Source organism: Pelmatolapia mariae, linkage group LG23 (assembly GCF_036321145.2).
Source record: "Pelmatolapia mariae isolate MD_Pm_ZW linkage group LG23, Pm_UMD_F_2, whole genome shotgun sequence".
Taxonomy (NCBI): domain Eukaryota; kingdom Metazoa; phylum Chordata; class Actinopteri; order Cichliformes; family Cichlidae; genus Pelmatolapia; species Pelmatolapia mariae.
Genome location: NC_086246.1, coordinates 47,994,574 through 48,012,009, shown reverse-complemented (window position 1 = coordinate 48,012,009; position 17,436 = coordinate 47,994,574). Strand labels below are relative to the sequence as shown.

Here is a 17,436-nt window from a genome sequence, read left to right as displayed (position 1 = left end):
GCACTCCCCTGATTGGTCAAAGCAGCAGCACGCGGACTTAACAGGATCGTCTATTCAAAGAAAGATGACTCCTCCGCGGGGAAAACACAAGTTTTGTGGCGAAGCGCTATCGCGATAGAATTTGTACATTTAATGGTATATTAGGAATGGTTTTGTATGATTAAAAACATACGTTTTTGATTTTTGAACTCAACGTTTTTGATGTATTTTGAAAGGTTTGTGGTCGTTTTGTCAGATATGTTGAGAAGTTGACACAGTAAAAGATCTTCGGCTCTCAATTATCTCTGCTACGTAGTTGCTCTTCTGTAAGAGAGTACTTTTGACGTAGACGAGCCGGAGTTTGACAACGGAGGGTAAACTTTCAGGAGAAAAGTACACAAGGTTGGCGATGTATCCACTGGGGGGTGAAATCGTATGTATGATTCACTTCTATACTTGCTGTTCGACCTGTGGTGTATTCACAACAGCATGGGAATATGAACACTTAGCATGACTACATAAACTTTATTATTTTTAAAAAGCACTTTGGTCATAGAACACTGAAAGTGAATATGGCAAAAATATTTAGAGAAGTAACCATCAGCATCATCAGTAAGTGATTAAACAGTACAGTCAAGCTACAGGTCCATCTACACCCAACTTTCATAGCCACATTTTATATACAGTATATGTTTTGTATAAATAGCATTATTTTCTCAGTCTACTAACTTACTGCGAACTCATTTTACATTTTAACCAAATAACAGCTTACATTTTCTGTGCTGCAGGTACCTTATGACGTTTTGTTGTATTAGGTTGTGGCAGTGGCTGCTAATGAGTGGTGTGTTATTCAGAGCATGATTTGTTCCACTTGTATATGTAAATTCATGAGGTAAATCCGTTAACTCTTGACATACAGAGAAAAAAATGTGTGAATTAAATTGGTATTGGTATTTGTAGAATGAAAGTGTAAGTAAGAGTTTGAGGAAATAACATGAACACTTTAATTTTATACATGTCACTCAAGTGTTTTGCCAGGGAAAATGGGGAACAGAAAATACCGAGAAAGGCTACTGCATCTGTCAACATGCATCGATTACATCTGGTTTATCAGTAACTTTTTATACTCTAGCAAACAACCAAGAAGTGATCTGCACTGCAGTGGTCATGTAGCAGCTTTCTCAGAGCCTGACACAGGTGAGATCCATGCTTCTTTCTGAGTAACTTTAAGATTGCAAATGTGTCAGTCGCATGCCTGTATAATCTCTTATCTTGTTACTATTGTTCCGAATGAACTGGACTGTACTTTGTTTACTGTAGTTGTTCTAGAGTCGGTGTTGGATAAATGCCATGGTCTCCAGTTTCTCCAGATTCTCTGAAGCGCTGTAGAAATCCTGTGAGTTACAGACCTTTCTTCAGCTTTTTGGCATGACAGAGTGTCGGGTTAGACACAATATATTTCTAGAAACTTGTTTTGGGCAATAGGTTTTCCTTCTGTCTTCTGTGCCTGTTTACGTGATTCGACTGAAAATCATCGTTTAACCTGCTTTATGTTTCTCACAGAGAATCCTGACTCCTGATGTGTACCTTCTGTTGCGTTTGTGTAAGACGGAGCAATGCAGTTGTGAGAGAGAAGCAGGAAAGAGATTGAACGGGGGAAAGGAAAAAGAGAGAGCAGCTAAAAGGATCTTGCTGAGATGGCTGATTGTTCTCTTGGGAGACGGTTGGGAGGGAGATGGGAAGGGAATTCAGGCAGATGGAATAGGGTAGATGTTTTTAGAGATGTAGTCCCTTAGGAGAGTGGCTGCATTGTTTTCTTTATGAAGTCTTTGCCTATAACCAGGATCAATTATAAGCATACATCAAATCATACAAAATTCACTTTAACTAAATGGACAGGAAATTTTCTGATATTCATCAACATCCAAACTCAATACCCTCTTAAATATTTTAACTTTATATCTCAATATAGCTAGTTCTAGAGCTTTGTTCTTCTGTTGCTGTACATTTGTGTTATTTGTTTTTATGCGATTTAAAGTAGTGTTGGTTACTTTTTGAACATGTGAATTTTAATTAAGGACATTATTTTGTGTTAGTTATCAAAATGCAGAGACAGTTGAAATACAGAAGTCAAAGATAAAAAATAAACAGAAAATCCATAGATAAGAAAAATTCCAAATGATAACGAACTGACAATGGATGGGCAAGATGCTTCGGATGTTTCCAGCCTCTCGCCCAGTGTTAGCTGGGATCCCAGCTGAATAAGTGGTTAAGCGGATGGATATATCGTTTTATTTCAGTCATATTTTTACCGTCTTAAAAGCAATGCAGCCTTTTTTATAATCTTAATATCACTGTTTTTTTATTGTCTGAGGTCAAACGCTGGCAGAGTTCATTTGAGGAGTAGATTCCAAAATGTAATGATTACTGGCTCCAATTACTGTCTTGCTGAATGTCCTTTATGCAGAAACGCAGGTGCTCTGTGGTGTCAATGTGTACGTGTGTCTGGGAGCAGGGTGGTTCAGGCAGATGTGTTTTAGCTAATACAGTCTGAGAGCAGCTGGGCAGGGCTAATAGACCAATGACATCATCCAAAGAGAGAGAGAGAGAAGAGAGAGAGCAAGACTGGGAGCACAGCTTGCCTAAGGCAGGGAGAGGGAGCGGGGCAGCTCAGTGAGGAGAGCAGCATGAGAGCGGGACAGTGTGTGTGTGTGAACGGGAGAGGACCAGACAGCATTCAGTTGACTTTGACAAGGATATAAGACCAACAAGATTTTCCTGCTAGTTTTCTCCTCCTCCTTCTTTGCACCTTTCCCCTCCCCTTCCCTCCTTTCCCCTTTTTCTTCCATCCTGTGGCAGTTATCCCCACTCACAGGTCCTGCTTCAGGCGGCTCCTCCGGGCATGCTCCTTAAGCCAAAGTATGACCGCTTTCGCAATGAGTCTGTGACCTCCTCCGACGACCTAATGCAGAGCTTAGCCATGAGCGGCAAAGTTGTGGCCACACCAGTGGTTCCCTCCTCCACGCCAAGCCTTCCTCTGCCTCCTTTGCCTCCCCTGGATCCCAGTGCCAGGTCCTCCTCCTCTGCTGGGGCTATGGCCTTGGCCGACTCTCCTTGCCTGGATGGGGAACAAGATGCCACGACAACCTTCTGCATGCTCATTCCTAAGATGCCTCAGTGGAAATTCTCCAACTCCCTGCTTAGCCGGAGTCCATCCAACTCCAGTTCCAGCTCCAATTCTAGCAAGGACTCGGGCAAGACAGCGGCAGCTACTTCCCAGGCCTCTGTCACGTCTTCTTCATCATCACACAGGCCCAGTGGTGGAACCTCAGCCAGTGGCCCAGTGGCAAGCCTTGCAGCAGTGCTTAACTCCTGTGACCCGGTGTGTGTCACTCCTTGTTCCCTACAGGCCATTCGGGGGCAGCGAGCAGTAGCAGCGGCAAATTCTGCCAGTCCAGGGGGGCACGTATTTGGAGCCGCGGAGGTCATGGCGAGCCCCGGTGGCTCCATCAACTTCAGATCAGGAATGACGCGCAGCACAAGGGTCGAAGGCATGTGGCTTGGGGGAGAGGACTTCAACCAGAAGGGCAGCTTCATCCACAAACCCTCTCAAGGCTGGCTGCACCCTGACAAGAAGATAGTAGGACAAGGAGCGTCCTACATTGTCAGGGTAAGCTAGCTGGCACTTTTTTATTGAATTCAAAGAAATAAAAAACAACCAAAGGAAATATGCAGTAACTTTTTCAGGTACTCATCAATGAGTAAAGAGAACAAGATAATTGCAGAATATTAAATATATGACCCCACTTTAATATTCTCTGTCTGACTGCATAGAAGACAAAAGGACACCTCACTATCAGGCAGTTTGTTATGCAGCTCATGTGGCGAAGACTGGGGAATACATAATTTAATCCAGATTGATGGCTGAGCGTGGCTCATTGGGAGACAGCATGCAGGCGTCAGGGTGGAGAGAGATAAACCATGAAATTATGTGTACAGACTGTAGAAAGGATTGTGGTTCAGCTGCACTGTTTACCAAAGGTAGAATTTATCATACTGTACTTAAACAATGAGAATCTGTATTTATAGAGCTTGTAACTTACGTCTGATTGTAAGCTCCCACTGCAAGCTTGTGGGAGTGGTTGCTCTTTGTTTTGTTTCTGGATTGTTTACGTTCTTGTGTGCGATGAATTATTATGATTTTACCCATAAAATGTTATTTACAGCATCTCAGCATAGTCGATACCAAATGTTCATTTCATTATCATGAAAATATGCTCAAAATAAGCTTTTTATTATTCTGTAAATTTGTATCAAAATAAACTGATACATATAGAAATGAATGTGATCATTTCAAATGATATAGATAAATCTGAGTTTCAAAGAAATCTTGTTCCGAATCCGAGCTTGCTGTGTTTACAAAGGGCTACCAGCCTGAGCAGAATGCTCGATGTCAAAGATCTCCCCTCAGCAATCCCCCATAACTGTTCACCTCTGCCCCTGTGCTCTCCTCCTCCTCAAACTAATGACATGACTCTTGATTAGCCCAGACTGGGGCCAAGGCGCGCTTTCTAATAACATTATACAGGCACCATTCATTCCCATATTCAATTACATTTAATCACAGTCATTTGCATCATATGATGTGGAAGAGGATGGTTGGATCTGTATGGGAGCAGTCCAAATGTTGAGTACATATGAGCTCTCACAGCCAGGAAGGGCTTTCTGAAATGTATAACAAGTGCTCTTTTCATATCTGACTCATAATCATAATAATGATGGGACCAGGCTTTTAACAGCTTGTTGTTGTTGTCATCAGAAACTGCCCTCTGACTACTGCAGATGACCTGAAAGAGCCAGTGTTTGAACATTTTTCACGCCTCTTGAAGTAGTACTTCAAGTATGTGCAGCATGCATTTCAATGGTAAATCTATGCAGGGAGGCGTAGTCTCCGCATGTATTAGTGTCAGAGTGACGGTTGATTTCTGCTGCACTGTGCCATTTTTAAGTAGCACGGCCACTATGCTGGGCGACTCACTCTCATGCTCTCACTCACATATTCATACATATCCACTCCTCTGCTGGGAAAGACACAAATCAGATTTTTAGCAATGCTCTTACTCGCTCTCTCTCCCCCTCTCTCCCTCTCTCTCGCTGCATAGCCACGTCAAGATCTGTGTCTGGCCTGCATCTGCCGTCTCTGCTAGTCAGGATTTTGCACCGGCCATCAAAACACTGCTTCTGCTAAATCATATTGCAGATAGAGAGCCAAACTGTTTCTATTTTGTGCTATTCACTTATTTCACTATCAAAGCGAAGCATAAATATTTGCAATGTGATTGCCTGTTGCTAATTGATGCAGCTTCTAGAAGGGTCCGTAGACTTGAGTTGTTGTAATTTTACTGTCATATATTTTTGAATATGCTCTGCGTAGTGTGCAGTTAACCAGGAATAGAGAGTAACTAATCACATACTTTTATCTGATCATCCTTTACTACATGGCTGTTGTTTTGTTGTAAAATTTCATCACATTGGCTAATAAACTTCTTTTGGAAATCTTTTACAGTGACAAACGATATAATTTGGCAATTATTTATGTCAAAGGCAGCCGCTACAGCAAAACACGGCTAAAGAGGACATGCTAATGTTATTAAATTTCTAAGGAATGTGTCTTGGAAAGTCTACGTCCCTGTAGTCATAGCAATAGTGTGCAAGAGACTTGGCCAAAAGGACAAGAGTGCAGATAGGGTGATAGAAGTAGGGATGTTGCATCAGTAGATTGAGTTTGTGACAATGGAAGCATTGGCAGAGAGAGGGAAAGAAAAAAGAGAGGGACAATTTCTCTGATGGAAGACTTCCCTCATGTCCAAATCTTGTTAGTGAGCTCGTTAAGTTCTCTGGCTCAGAGGTCCCACTCTGTTTCTCTCTCCGTCTCTCCAAATAAGTTTCACAAAGAGCTGTGCTTTACATCCCCAATGCAATGTACTGCATTTAAGATGAGTGTCACATGTTTTTTAAGGAGGCTGTGATTCAATCAGTGTAGCAAAAAACACAGGAAAAAATTGTAATTATTGATATTCAGTGCCGCATCTGTTGTTTTTATGTATTCATGGGTTTATTTACCTATGCAGCAGGAATGTGGTAGATGGTAGAAGCTTTTTTAAATGAGTTATTATCTCCGAGTAGGTTTTTAGAGACTGATTATAGCAGGCAAACAAATGCCAAGCAATTCGTTCACCACTTCATCTTTTCATGATAACCACACAGATATGCAAATAAGAAGTAGAGGACGTACTCACATGCTGATTGTTTACACAAACACACTCACATCCCCCAGAGGGCTGAGAAGCTGCAGTTTATCCATGATTTGGAGCTCTGAGTGCTGCTAATCTAGTCACAGTGCCATTAGCACCCCAACCTGACAGGCATTAGGAAGCTGCTCAGCTGGGACCTTCCCACTGGAGGACACTACATTAATGGGCTATATGGGGATTTGATTTAGATTACTGTTGAAAGTAATCACATATACCAACCGAGTATTGTCTATTGTGAACGTAACATCGCTTTCTGGAAGTGTTGTGGTGTAGTTAAAATACAAACTTAATTTAATGCAGCGCATGTTTATAGTTCTGTATTTTTGAATAGTTTCATTCAATTATCTTTTCAGATCATAAAACATATTTGAACACTTCATGAGTTTATTTTTAAATTAAAAATAAGGTATTTAACTTAGATTTTAATGATTTTTCTCCCTCTGGTTTTTTTCTTTTCAGTACATGGGATGCATTGAGGTGCTGAAATCAATGCGATCCCTGGACTTCACCACACGCACTCAAGTGACAAGGTAAGTTGGTAACCGTCTTATCTGCCAGTGTAGTTGTGTAGTATTAATTAAAGTGTTAAGAGCTTAATATAGATTTATTTATGTGTATTATATATATATATATATATATATATATATATATATATATATATATATATATATATATATATATATATATATATATGTATATATATATATATGTGTGTGTGTGTGCGTGTATAGATGTTACTATTTTATTAGTGGTATGTCAACATGGTGTGAAAATACTTTTACTTTAGCATGGCCAATAGATTTACACTTGTCACATTAGTCTTTTTTGATCAAGAGCCACAACTTTGAATTTCAAGTTTACGTTGCAGTCGAGCTGTCTAATAACTCATGCACTTGCAAGAACTAAATGCATGAAGACAGCAGTATAGTGTGGGACTGTTAAGAGATAAACAGAGCTGCTGTATTTGTGTTCAATGGCATCAAAGGCCAGAAGGTTACACATTAAACTATGCCTCAGGGCCTTACTATGTCTGTGTCTTGGTGTTTTTATGCCCTACACGTCATGTTATTGTTATAAAAACAGGGTTTTTTGCAGTCCTCAACCTCATGGGAGAAGTCCTTTTCCCCACTCCCTCCCTGTCTGCCTTGCTCTCTGTCTCTCACCCTCTCCTCTCTCCTGCACAATCGATCGGTGGTAATCTGAGCCCACCGTGCATCCAAGGCTTAAGTGCAAGGGGGAGGAGGTAGCAGAGATGGAGTGATGGAGAGGGAGATCTATTATTGATGATGTTCGTTAATGACTGTGGAAAGCTGCAGTGGTCCCCATGAACGCACCCTGCTGGATAATGTCTGCGGCTGTAACTTCTTGAGGGGGGAGGAGGAGGAGGAGAAGGAGGAGGAGGAAGATGTCCAAAACAAAGCAGCAAAACAAAATGTTTGCACTGGGAGTAGCCATAGAGAGTAAGATGGCTGTCTGGTCTTGTTTTTATGTGACTGACTGAGTCATGATTATTTCCAGCAATGATGAATGTTTTTTGTTTGCATTCCTGTTGTGGTTGATTTTAAAGTCCCATCTAAGTGTGTTTACCCCTCGGTCAAGGTCAGAGGGGCCCTTTTCACCTAATAGCTCACATAAGGCATTTTTTAAAAATTCAAAATAGGTTCAAGTCTTCCATGATGCTAACAACACAAGGCTTTTGTTCCTGGGTCTTTCCTTACTTTGTTTGCCAAAGTCGTGATACATGTGTATGTGAATTGCTGGATATCATTTAAAGGCAGCACAGTAAGGGCTTACATATCCATTCAGAACAGGCCATTCTTCAGCTTCCTGACTTATACACAACTTGATTTAGTCCTGGAAGACCACAACGAAACAGTCAGTTGCTTCCAGTATTTCAAAAATGTAATTCAGCTCCAGGATTTAAAGAAGGTGCTTTCTCTTAACAGTCCTCTCTGTGTTTTTTGCCGTTTTTGCCGCAAAATGAGTGAAACGAGGTGCAGCATTTTATTGTAGTCGAAAACAACAGCTCATCTCTCCCCCCTCCTCTGTCTCCTCCTCCCTCTGCTCTCTCATCAGCATGAGTCATTCGAACATTGTGGTGTTTTTCAAAAATCCCTGAGAAGACTTTTACTCGAGATGGGGCCCGGGACGCTGCTTTTTAAATATTTACGAGCCACTTGATAGGGGCAGCTAGGTTCTTGATTGTTCCCACTGTCCCCTGGCAGAGAGCGTGTGAGCTCCCGCCTCAAATCCACTTTATAGCTCAGCCGTGCCATCATGCTCACACAGGGGACAGACCCTTTAAATGCCCATTAGGCAGTCATTCCCAGGAGTTATATCAGTTTTATCGCCAACTTGTAACAAATGTGCAGGGAGAATTGCACTGCAGAAAATAAATGCGAATGCTAATGCCCTAAAGAGGTCTTATACACTATTTACTTTTTATTTTCTTCATCTCATGCTGTTTATTCTCCCATAATTTGGGAATTTAAATTGAGTTTATTAAACATCAACAGATGAATACTGTTATTGTTTTCTTTCTCGGGTTAACATTTCCAACAGTAATGGTAAAGCTGGATAAGAATATTGTGACTTTTTTATCTATTTTCGTGACCTTTGAACTACGATTTGTCTACGACCTATGGGCTTGTTTGGAGGAAGGAAAAACGTCTGTTCATGTTTAACCTAACGTTTTCCATTACTGTGGGGTGGCGTTTTGTGTTGTGACTCAGTTTTCTGTATTTTTGCACAGACAACACAAGTCCATATGATTTATACATTATATATTATTATTACAAATGGCTGATAATCAGTGACCAGTATATTCGTCTTTAGTCTGATCTGAAATCTTTCTTCATGTTCCTATTTAGGGAAGCCATCAACAGACTGTGTGAAGCTGTGCCAGGTGGAAAGGGGGCTTGGAGGAAGAAGGTTAACAGTAATTTATAATTCTAACATACATGCAGTACTTTTGACAAGCAGTCAACAGAAATTTTATATACACACAAGACGTATTAAAATAACAACAAAGGGTAGAAAGGACTGCTGCTGCTCCATGGGGCTGTTTTTCTGGTAACTAATATACAGTATGACATTTTTATCTGTATCTACAACTGAAACTATATAATTGTAATTTCCATTGCATCCTTTATTTTGTAGGTTCCAAACAAAGCTCTGCAGTCAGTCATGGGGAAGAGTAACCTACGATTTGCAGGCATGAGCATCGCAGTCAATATTTCCATCGATGGTATTAATCTGCTCATTCCTACCACACGACAGGTTAGCTGATACTTAATTAAGGTGGCGAATGTACTTGCATGACCACAATGTGATTAAGACCTTTATAATGTGCCAGCTATTGTTTTTGCATTTTTCTTTATTCCTATAGCTTAGCTTTACATAGACGTTAGCATATTTTCTCTTAACTGTTAATCACTGGGAAAAATATGTGTGAAATCACTGATGAGATAAAAAAAAATTTCTTTGTTGGAAGTTTGTAGTGAACAATTTTACACTCCTATGTGAATATTATAAATAAATACCACTTTTGTGAGGTACAGAGTCAAATCTTTAACCTTTAATTGGGACTTTGCCCAGTTGTCCATTATGTGTAGATACAACAGGTTCATCGCTTGAGTTAGGTGCCTTTTTTATGCTTGAATGATTAATAGGCCAGAGTTAGGTGGCTAAACAAACAAAAAAAACCCCCATGAAAACAGTTAAAAAGCAGCCAATGTCCAAAGAAAAACTTTGAAAGACTTTCAGAAAACCTGGAGGGCTGTTGCTCAAGACCACTTTAAAAAAATTCAAAGAAATTTTAGCTCCTTGGAAGCAAAATATGAAGAAATGAGGGGTGGGTCAAAACTTTTACACAGTACTGTACATTCATTGACAAAATAACGAATGGCTTCCTTTCTCTTTCAGGTGATAGCTCTTCATCCCTTGCAGTCCATCTCATTTGCCTCTGGGGGAGACACAGTGAGTGCAGCATTTAACATTTACTCTCCATTAAATTGTTGGAATGAACATTTTGCCTATGCAAACATGTATGACTTGAATTAATCGTTAAAAAATTACTGATGGTTTTGATTTACCGAGCTGATTTTCCCCCAAACTAATATGTTGCAGGACACACCTGATTATGTTGCATATGTGTCCAAAGATCCAGTGAATCAGAGAGGTATGTTCTAAAAAGGTCCCCTTCCTCCTTCCATACATTTTGCCACTAGACAAACACGTTTTTGTAAGGCAAAATAAGTTGCATTAGAATAATAATGTCTATTCACTTTTGGAGTACTGCTGTCAGTGTTGCCTTTTTTACTGTGGATTATAACATTACTATTGCGATATCTATAGACATTTTTTCTTAAAAATGCTTTGATTCCACCTCTAACTGTATTATGTGGTTTCTCTGTGGCTTAATTACAATTATTATGGGTTTAGGGTGGGTGAGACTGTAACAATAACAGTACAAAATCATTTAAAAACAATATTTTATTAGCAATATTGATGATTTGATTTTAGCATTTGCATTGTAAACATATTAGTATTTCATTTTTAAACATCATAATTATTTAAAAAACTAAAGTATTTAAAAATGTTGTAATATGCCAGTATCGTAAACCAGTATTGTTATAAAATATCAGCCTATTGCACCACAAAATATACTTTGTTGGGAATTAAATAGCTAATAAACATTGTGTTTGCTGATGTCTTAAAAAATATTAATATTTTAAAAATCCACATATGTAGAAGCCAATAAACTATTGGCTCATTGCTGTACCGGGAGTTCGAATAGCTCGTGGCAACTTTTTAACTCCTCGCTGTCTCTCTCTCTTTTTCTTTCAGCATGTCATATCCTGGAGTGTTCAGATGGTTTAGCCCAAAGTGTCATCAGTACCCTCGGCCAAGCCTTCGAGCTGCAGTTCAAACAGTATCTGCACAGTCCACCAAAAACCATGACATCTGTGGAGAGGTAACAGAAAGTCCTGCCACTTCTCACGTACTTAACTGGATGAAAAAGACGTTAAGAGTTTTTGTTACTCTCCTTAAAATCAGTGACATCGGTGAAGCGGTGGGATAATGACTCATAAATGATCCCAACGTGTCAAATAGAAAAATCTAGTATGTTGACTTCATGTAACAAAAGCACCAAAAAAACACTTCAGTTTAAGACTGATACTGAAGATGATGGAAGTTACTTTTAGTTTATATTTTGACACAGTAAATATTTCAGGACTGTATACATCCCAAGCATTCTTACCAGCAGCTGTCAGACTCTATAAAGCAGCTTAACATTCTTTTGGTCATCTTGCTCACCAGCTTGCTTGTTTCCTGTACATTTTATACATATCTCTGTACAATTTTTCTATTTTTCTATACATATTCTGTACATTGTTACCTGTATATACCTGTATATACCTGTATATACGAACTTCGGTTGCTTGTGTCTTCCTTTTATATTTTATTTTCCCTTGCTGTAAGAGCTCTGTAACACTGAAATTTCTCATCCGTGGGATAATAAAGGTTTATTCTATTCTATTCTAATCATCCAGCAGAAAGAGCTTAGCCACCACCAACCTGATCTAGTTTATAGTTCTCAGATTTCTTTCTTATTTATTACAAGGAGATGTGATACTTTGTTCTTGTATTTCTTCAAAATCAGTCTTACAGTGTTGTAAATACATAGATTTTCTCACGCATGAGATGCTACCACAGCGATGCCACTGCAGTCACCAGAATAACTCCAGACAAGCAGTTTTTTTTCTTCCTGGTTTCAAATAAACATCTTCTCAATTTCGGATGTGGAGATGTTACTTGATCAGAACAAATCAATTTAAGAACGCTGATCTCCTCCTCAAATTAATGCTGTAGTGTTAACATCATTATAGAAATGAATACATAATCATATTTGGAAGTTGTGGTTAAAATACTGTTTTTTGCTGTTTTTATTTGGACATGTAGTTCTGTTGTCAGACTTACACTCACAGTATATTTCTCCTCAGGTCTGCCAGGACAGAAGAACCTATTTGGAGAGATGATGAAGACTTCTCTGAGCCGGATTACTATAACCGTATTCCAGGGAAGGAGCCTCCTGTTGGAGGTGTAGTAGACTCCAGACTCAGGCCCAGTGGAACCCTCCTTGGTCACATGCACACTCAACCACAGAGCAAGACAGCAGCTCAGGTGAGTGTCCTGACATGGTTATAGAAATACTGTTAAATCAGGCTCTGCATGTTGATATGGTAGCCTTAGCTCTACTGTAGCTGAATCCAGTTTTGAGGTAATTGCATATTGTGTATTTATATTTTTCTATTTGTACGGTGTATTTCTGCTTCTCTAAATTTCATCGAGAAGACCTCCGGTGCATTTTTGTGTAAAACTGTAAAACCTGCATGCTTGTACTACAGACTGAACTAAAACATCTGGTCATTATCATGAAGTATTGGATTAATTTTTAGAACAGAACTCTCTGACATCTCCCTCGTGAACTGGTGACTGATGTGTTTTCTTGCTCCTGCCTCATATTGTTACATGGAATTAAAGCATAGGATCATGAAAATATACTCCATAACTGTGCCTGCAGCATAATTGCCTAAGACAAATACGATTACACAAAGAGCCTTGGGTTCTCTGTAGCCTATCAGGTGAAAGGACCCATTGCCCCCTTTGTTGCAACTTGTTCACAACAGGGTGACATGCTGCAGCTAATGTTTCAAATAGAGTGCTTCGAAACGACATAATGCAGGGACAAGAGATGAGAGTTCTTGGTTATACAGATCCAGATGTATTTAGGTTGTGTTCTTGTGGTGTGATTATGTGTTAGCAGATGAGCTCACCAGCCAGGAGAGATCAAGCATCTCACCAGCCTGGTCAGCTGTGTTATGAGCTTCACTGGGACACCGAGACAACCTGCAGCTCAGGTGAGACATCCTGTGGCAGGGAGCAGCTATAACAGCTAAAAAATTGTGACCTTTTAGATTCGTTTTTATAATACAGTTGTTATATAGAGGTGATGTACTTAACTGGGGGGATTTCAAACAGGTTTTTAAATGAAGGATTTTTTTTTTTTTAATATATGAGTTGCAACGTTTTCTAGTCACATACTAAACAATGAGGATTGTCAGATTTGTTTTGTGTATATATTTATGTTAAATTGTCTCTGAAGGAGGTTAGTTGTTTTTTTCCATCCTTATTGTATTACAAAGCTAATCATCACAGTCCTCATTGCCTGAGGGAGAGAGGAGCTCAGCGTTTGCCCTCTTAATTAACAGAAATAGGATCTTGGCATCTTTTAATGAGGCCCCCTTCATACTTCATATTGTTTATCATCTTTAACTAGACTGATGCTAGGAGGATGATCAAGATAGGTACGACAATTAACTTTTTCCTTTCAAAAATATAGAAAATAATAGTTAGACTTTTAGTAGCTGGAAACTATAAGTGACATTTTGTGATTTTTTTTCTTTTATATAATCAGTTGTTTCCATTAGCAGCAAACAGTGCTGTAGCATGGGGCAGAAACTAGTGAATAAAACGCATTTTGTGCGCACCTTTCTGTCTTAGGTCTGACATCAGATGGTTATTTGTGTGCTGACGGTCAGCCTCCAGGCAGCAGAGACTATGAGGAGCATCAATATGTTAACACCCAGAGTCTGGAAAACCTGGATTCACTCACTCAGGGTCCTGATGGGCACAGAGGCACCAGGGCACCAGAGAGTCCCAAAAAGGATCTCTTTGACATGAGTAAGTCCTGCCTATGACATCTTCAGACATATATACAACAGAACGACAGCCAGACTTTCTCTCAAATGTTTGATTCCCGCCAGATTCCCTTTTTGACACCGTCCTTTTACGATCAAGCCACGGATCTTTTGCTTGTTAGGCAGACCACTACACTATGAGGAAACAACAAAACCACTACCTTGTGAAACATCTCAAGCGCCTTTGTCGTCCCTGTAGGGCCCTTTGAGGATGCCCTGAAACTCCATGAGGCCTGTGGTGTTGGGTCCACTATATCTGGAGGCTCTGGTGCTGAGGGAGGAGTGGGAGGTGGTCGGGTGTTGGAGGATCAGTGGCCCAGCCCTCCACGACGCAGAGCCCCTGTTGCTCCAAATGAGGAGCAGCTTCGCCGTGAGCCCTGGTACCACAGCCGGATGAGCCGACGAGACGCAGAAAAACTCCTGAGCCGGGACGGAGATTTTCTGGTAAGGGAGAGCACTACCAATCCTGGCCAGTATGTGCTAAGCGGCCTACACCGTGGCCTCCCTAAACACTTACTGCTAGTGGACCCTGAAGGAGTGGTGAGTCTCTTAAGAAGCAGTTTCAATAAATCACACTGGTTATTTGTTTTGTTATGAAGTTACACTGGTGTACTCCTTTTGTTTTGCTTTTCCCTTCAAAAAAAAGGTCCGGACCAAAGACATGTTATTTGAGAGTATAACCCACCTCGTCTCGTTTCACCTGAAGAATGAGCTGCCTATTGTAGCAGCAGAAAGTGAGCTTCATCTCAAACGTGGTGTCAGGAGGAAGCAGTGAATTACCTGGACCTGTGTGGGACTGTAAGATAGCAGTATACACCTTGTACTTTTCAAACCAGATACATGAATAATTTAAGGGATTATAATGCAGACATAAAGCAAGGAGTGCATGCTAACATTATAATTTTAAGAAGCATTGCTATTTCTTTACATTGTTGAGGTGTTCAATTTGTCTTTAACTGCAAAGGGGAGGTTCACATTTTAGCATGTAGATTATTTAGATTCGCACACTTGGTTACAATAGATCTAAGTAGAAATAATGTAGTCTTTCTTTCTCTCTCTTTCTACAGCGCTAAATTCCTATGTGCCCATACAAATCACATAAAAACTGAATCTAGGACTCATTATGGGATGATTTTTCAACGGGAAGAAAGAATATCAGCAATACTTTCTTTCCATGGACAATCCTTCTAAGGAGTGTGCAGTATCTGATATATCCCTGTACTTCTGCTTGTTGACTACCAGGATAAACCAAATATCCCTCATCTGTCATAAACTCCTCAGCATGCAGTTATTAAGCTAACAAACCAACCAGGATCCACAGTCTGTGCTGTGCCCGAGCTGGATAATCACCAACCGAGGTCAAAACTTAAACTGACAACCTGTCTGGAGAGGAGCTAACCTCAGGAAATCACAAAAGGATTTAATGCAGAGTGAAGAAAAGCCTGTAATTGTGAAGTGCTTCCTTTAAACCACAACTTGCATGACTAGTAAGTCACAGGTTATTCAAATCAACCAGTTGTGGGAATCACCAGAACAAACTGTCACTAATTTTCTGGTGCACCAAAAAATTCAAAACAAGATGTCCAGTTCCACATTCATTAGTTCATCTCGGTACAAATGCAGGAAATGAAAATTCTGCAACTGTTTAAAATGTAAAGACTGTTAAATGTTCATGTTCAAGGTCTGCAGTATCTGAATTTATAACAGCCACAAAGCCTTTATTGTTTCTCTGAGCTATTTTAAGCCTCACATCCATCAAAAAAAAAAGCATAATCATGATACACTGATTAGCCCCAACATTAAAACCACTGACAGGTGAAGCGCACATCACTGATTTACCTGGGAAACATTGGGTCCTGGCATTCAAGTGGAAGCTATCTCGAGACATCAACCACATAAACAAGTTCCAAGTAACAGCAACCTCAAGTGTGCTCCTCGGGAACAGTTGCAGAACATGACATACAGTGCAAGCTGTTGAAACAGCCCACCTCCCTGCAGATTCTGTTTTCGACACCCACAAGATGGGCCAGAACAAGCCAATCCACTGCACCAACTCCATGCAAAGAGCCAGACAACACGGCGCACCCCAAAACATCACCTGTCGCTGCACCGATCGGTCAGAGCCGTTTTGGTGGAACAAGCGGGATCTACACAATGGATGGTTTTAATGTGGCTCATTAGTGTATTTATCAGTGCAGTGGAGATAGATACATTGTCCTGACTGAGAAGTTTCATCACATTTGCTATTAAATCTGCTATTTGTGTTGTTTGTAAGGGCTGTTCATTATTTTAGGAAGTCATGTGTGGTAAAAGCCTGAGTTAAAAACTCCTCCGCATTAATGCTCAGTATAGCCATGCCCGTTCTCCCCAGCCTCTCCCACTTCAGTGCCTTAATAACTACACTGACAGGCGTTTGTGTCAGCGTGTATATAATGTGCATTTATGCTCTTGTTGCAAAAGAACAGTTTTCTTGCCACGCCAATGAGTAAATGAACAAACTTCAGGATGATTCAAAGTTGTGTACATGTAAACAGTAATGGAAGCTGCTCTTGTTTTGGGGTGAATGAGTAATACTGTCTATGATGGTCTTAAATGTTATCGTCTTATATGTGTGTCCCTCAGAGTTTTTAGTCAGGTCAGTCATAGACATCTTAAAGAAGGAGCTTAATTTTTCCCAGCTCAGGGAAGTGCATCACTTTATTGTCCTTATTCCCTGTCTGTACATTTTACTAACTTGCTTGTGTGTTTTTGCTCCACAACGTTTCATTCCCAGTTTTGACAGTGTAATACTTTAAAATTATTTTGTCTGCTTTCTGCCCTTTTTCCCCTCTCTGTTCTTGGCTACTTAAGTTTAATCGGGCCCTCCTTTGTTCTTAGCCTCATAAATGCACATAAAGATGAGGTAAACTTCAACAGTTTTTTGTGAGATCCAGATCACTGTCATTTTTTTGTATCTCCCCTCAGGAATTTCCTGGACCTTTTCTTCTATGATTAACTGACTGACTTTTTGTTAATAAAATGTATTAAAAAAAGGTGGGTTGTCATTTGTGAGTAGAAGTTTAAACATCTAACCAACAAGCAAAAGATCCATGTTTAGATCCCACCTAATAGGGCATAAATCCCACTGGGGTTGTGTTAGGAACGGCATCGGATGATCAAAAATGCAATGCAACTTTTTGTGAATAAGGAAGCAGCTGAAAGTTGTTTACACTGTGTTTTTATCCTCACAAAGTATAAATGGTTGTATGCACGTATTTCAGGCATATTAGTTGGTTCAAATATTGTGTCTCTAGCTTCCTTAATGTATGTGTGTAGCTGCTGCAGAGGGTCATGGATCAGGATGGCCAGAACAGCATGCTGGCTTACATACTGTAAAATAA

The 17,436-nt window shown here is 40.1% G+C and overlaps 1 protein-coding gene across 3 annotated transcripts; it reads left to right on the top strand.

The window, feature by feature from the left end:
* Positions 1-304: 304 nt before the first annotated feature.
* shc2 (SHC (Src homology 2 domain containing) transforming protein 2) lies at positions 305-17,055 on the top strand. Of its 3 annotated transcripts, none has more exons than XM_063467061.1 (16): positions 305-412; positions 1,112-1,176; positions 1,300-1,375; positions 2,839-3,649; positions 6,753-6,823; positions 9,164-9,224; positions 9,453-9,572; positions 10,218-10,271; positions 10,422-10,473; positions 11,142-11,268; positions 12,299-12,479; positions 13,120-13,216; positions 13,860-14,039; positions 14,256-14,596; positions 14,703-14,854; positions 15,124-17,055. In XM_063467061.1, exons 4-15 carry the CDS (start codon positions 2,882-2,884, stop codon positions 14,829-14,831), a joined length of 2,181 nt encoding a protein of 726 aa, XP_063323131.1. In that variant the 5' UTR covers positions 305-412; positions 1,112-1,176; positions 1,300-1,375; positions 2,839-2,881; the 3' UTR covers positions 14,832-14,854; positions 15,124-17,055. The 3 variants fall into 3 exon arrangements, with proteins under 3 accessions (XP_063323131.1, XP_063323132.1, XP_063323130.1); XM_063467062.1 differs by having other exon boundaries at positions 1,543-3,649; positions 13,123-13,216; XM_063467060.1 differs by having other exon boundaries at positions 1,543-3,649.
* The last annotated feature ends 381 nt before the right edge of the window (positions 17,056-17,436 follow it).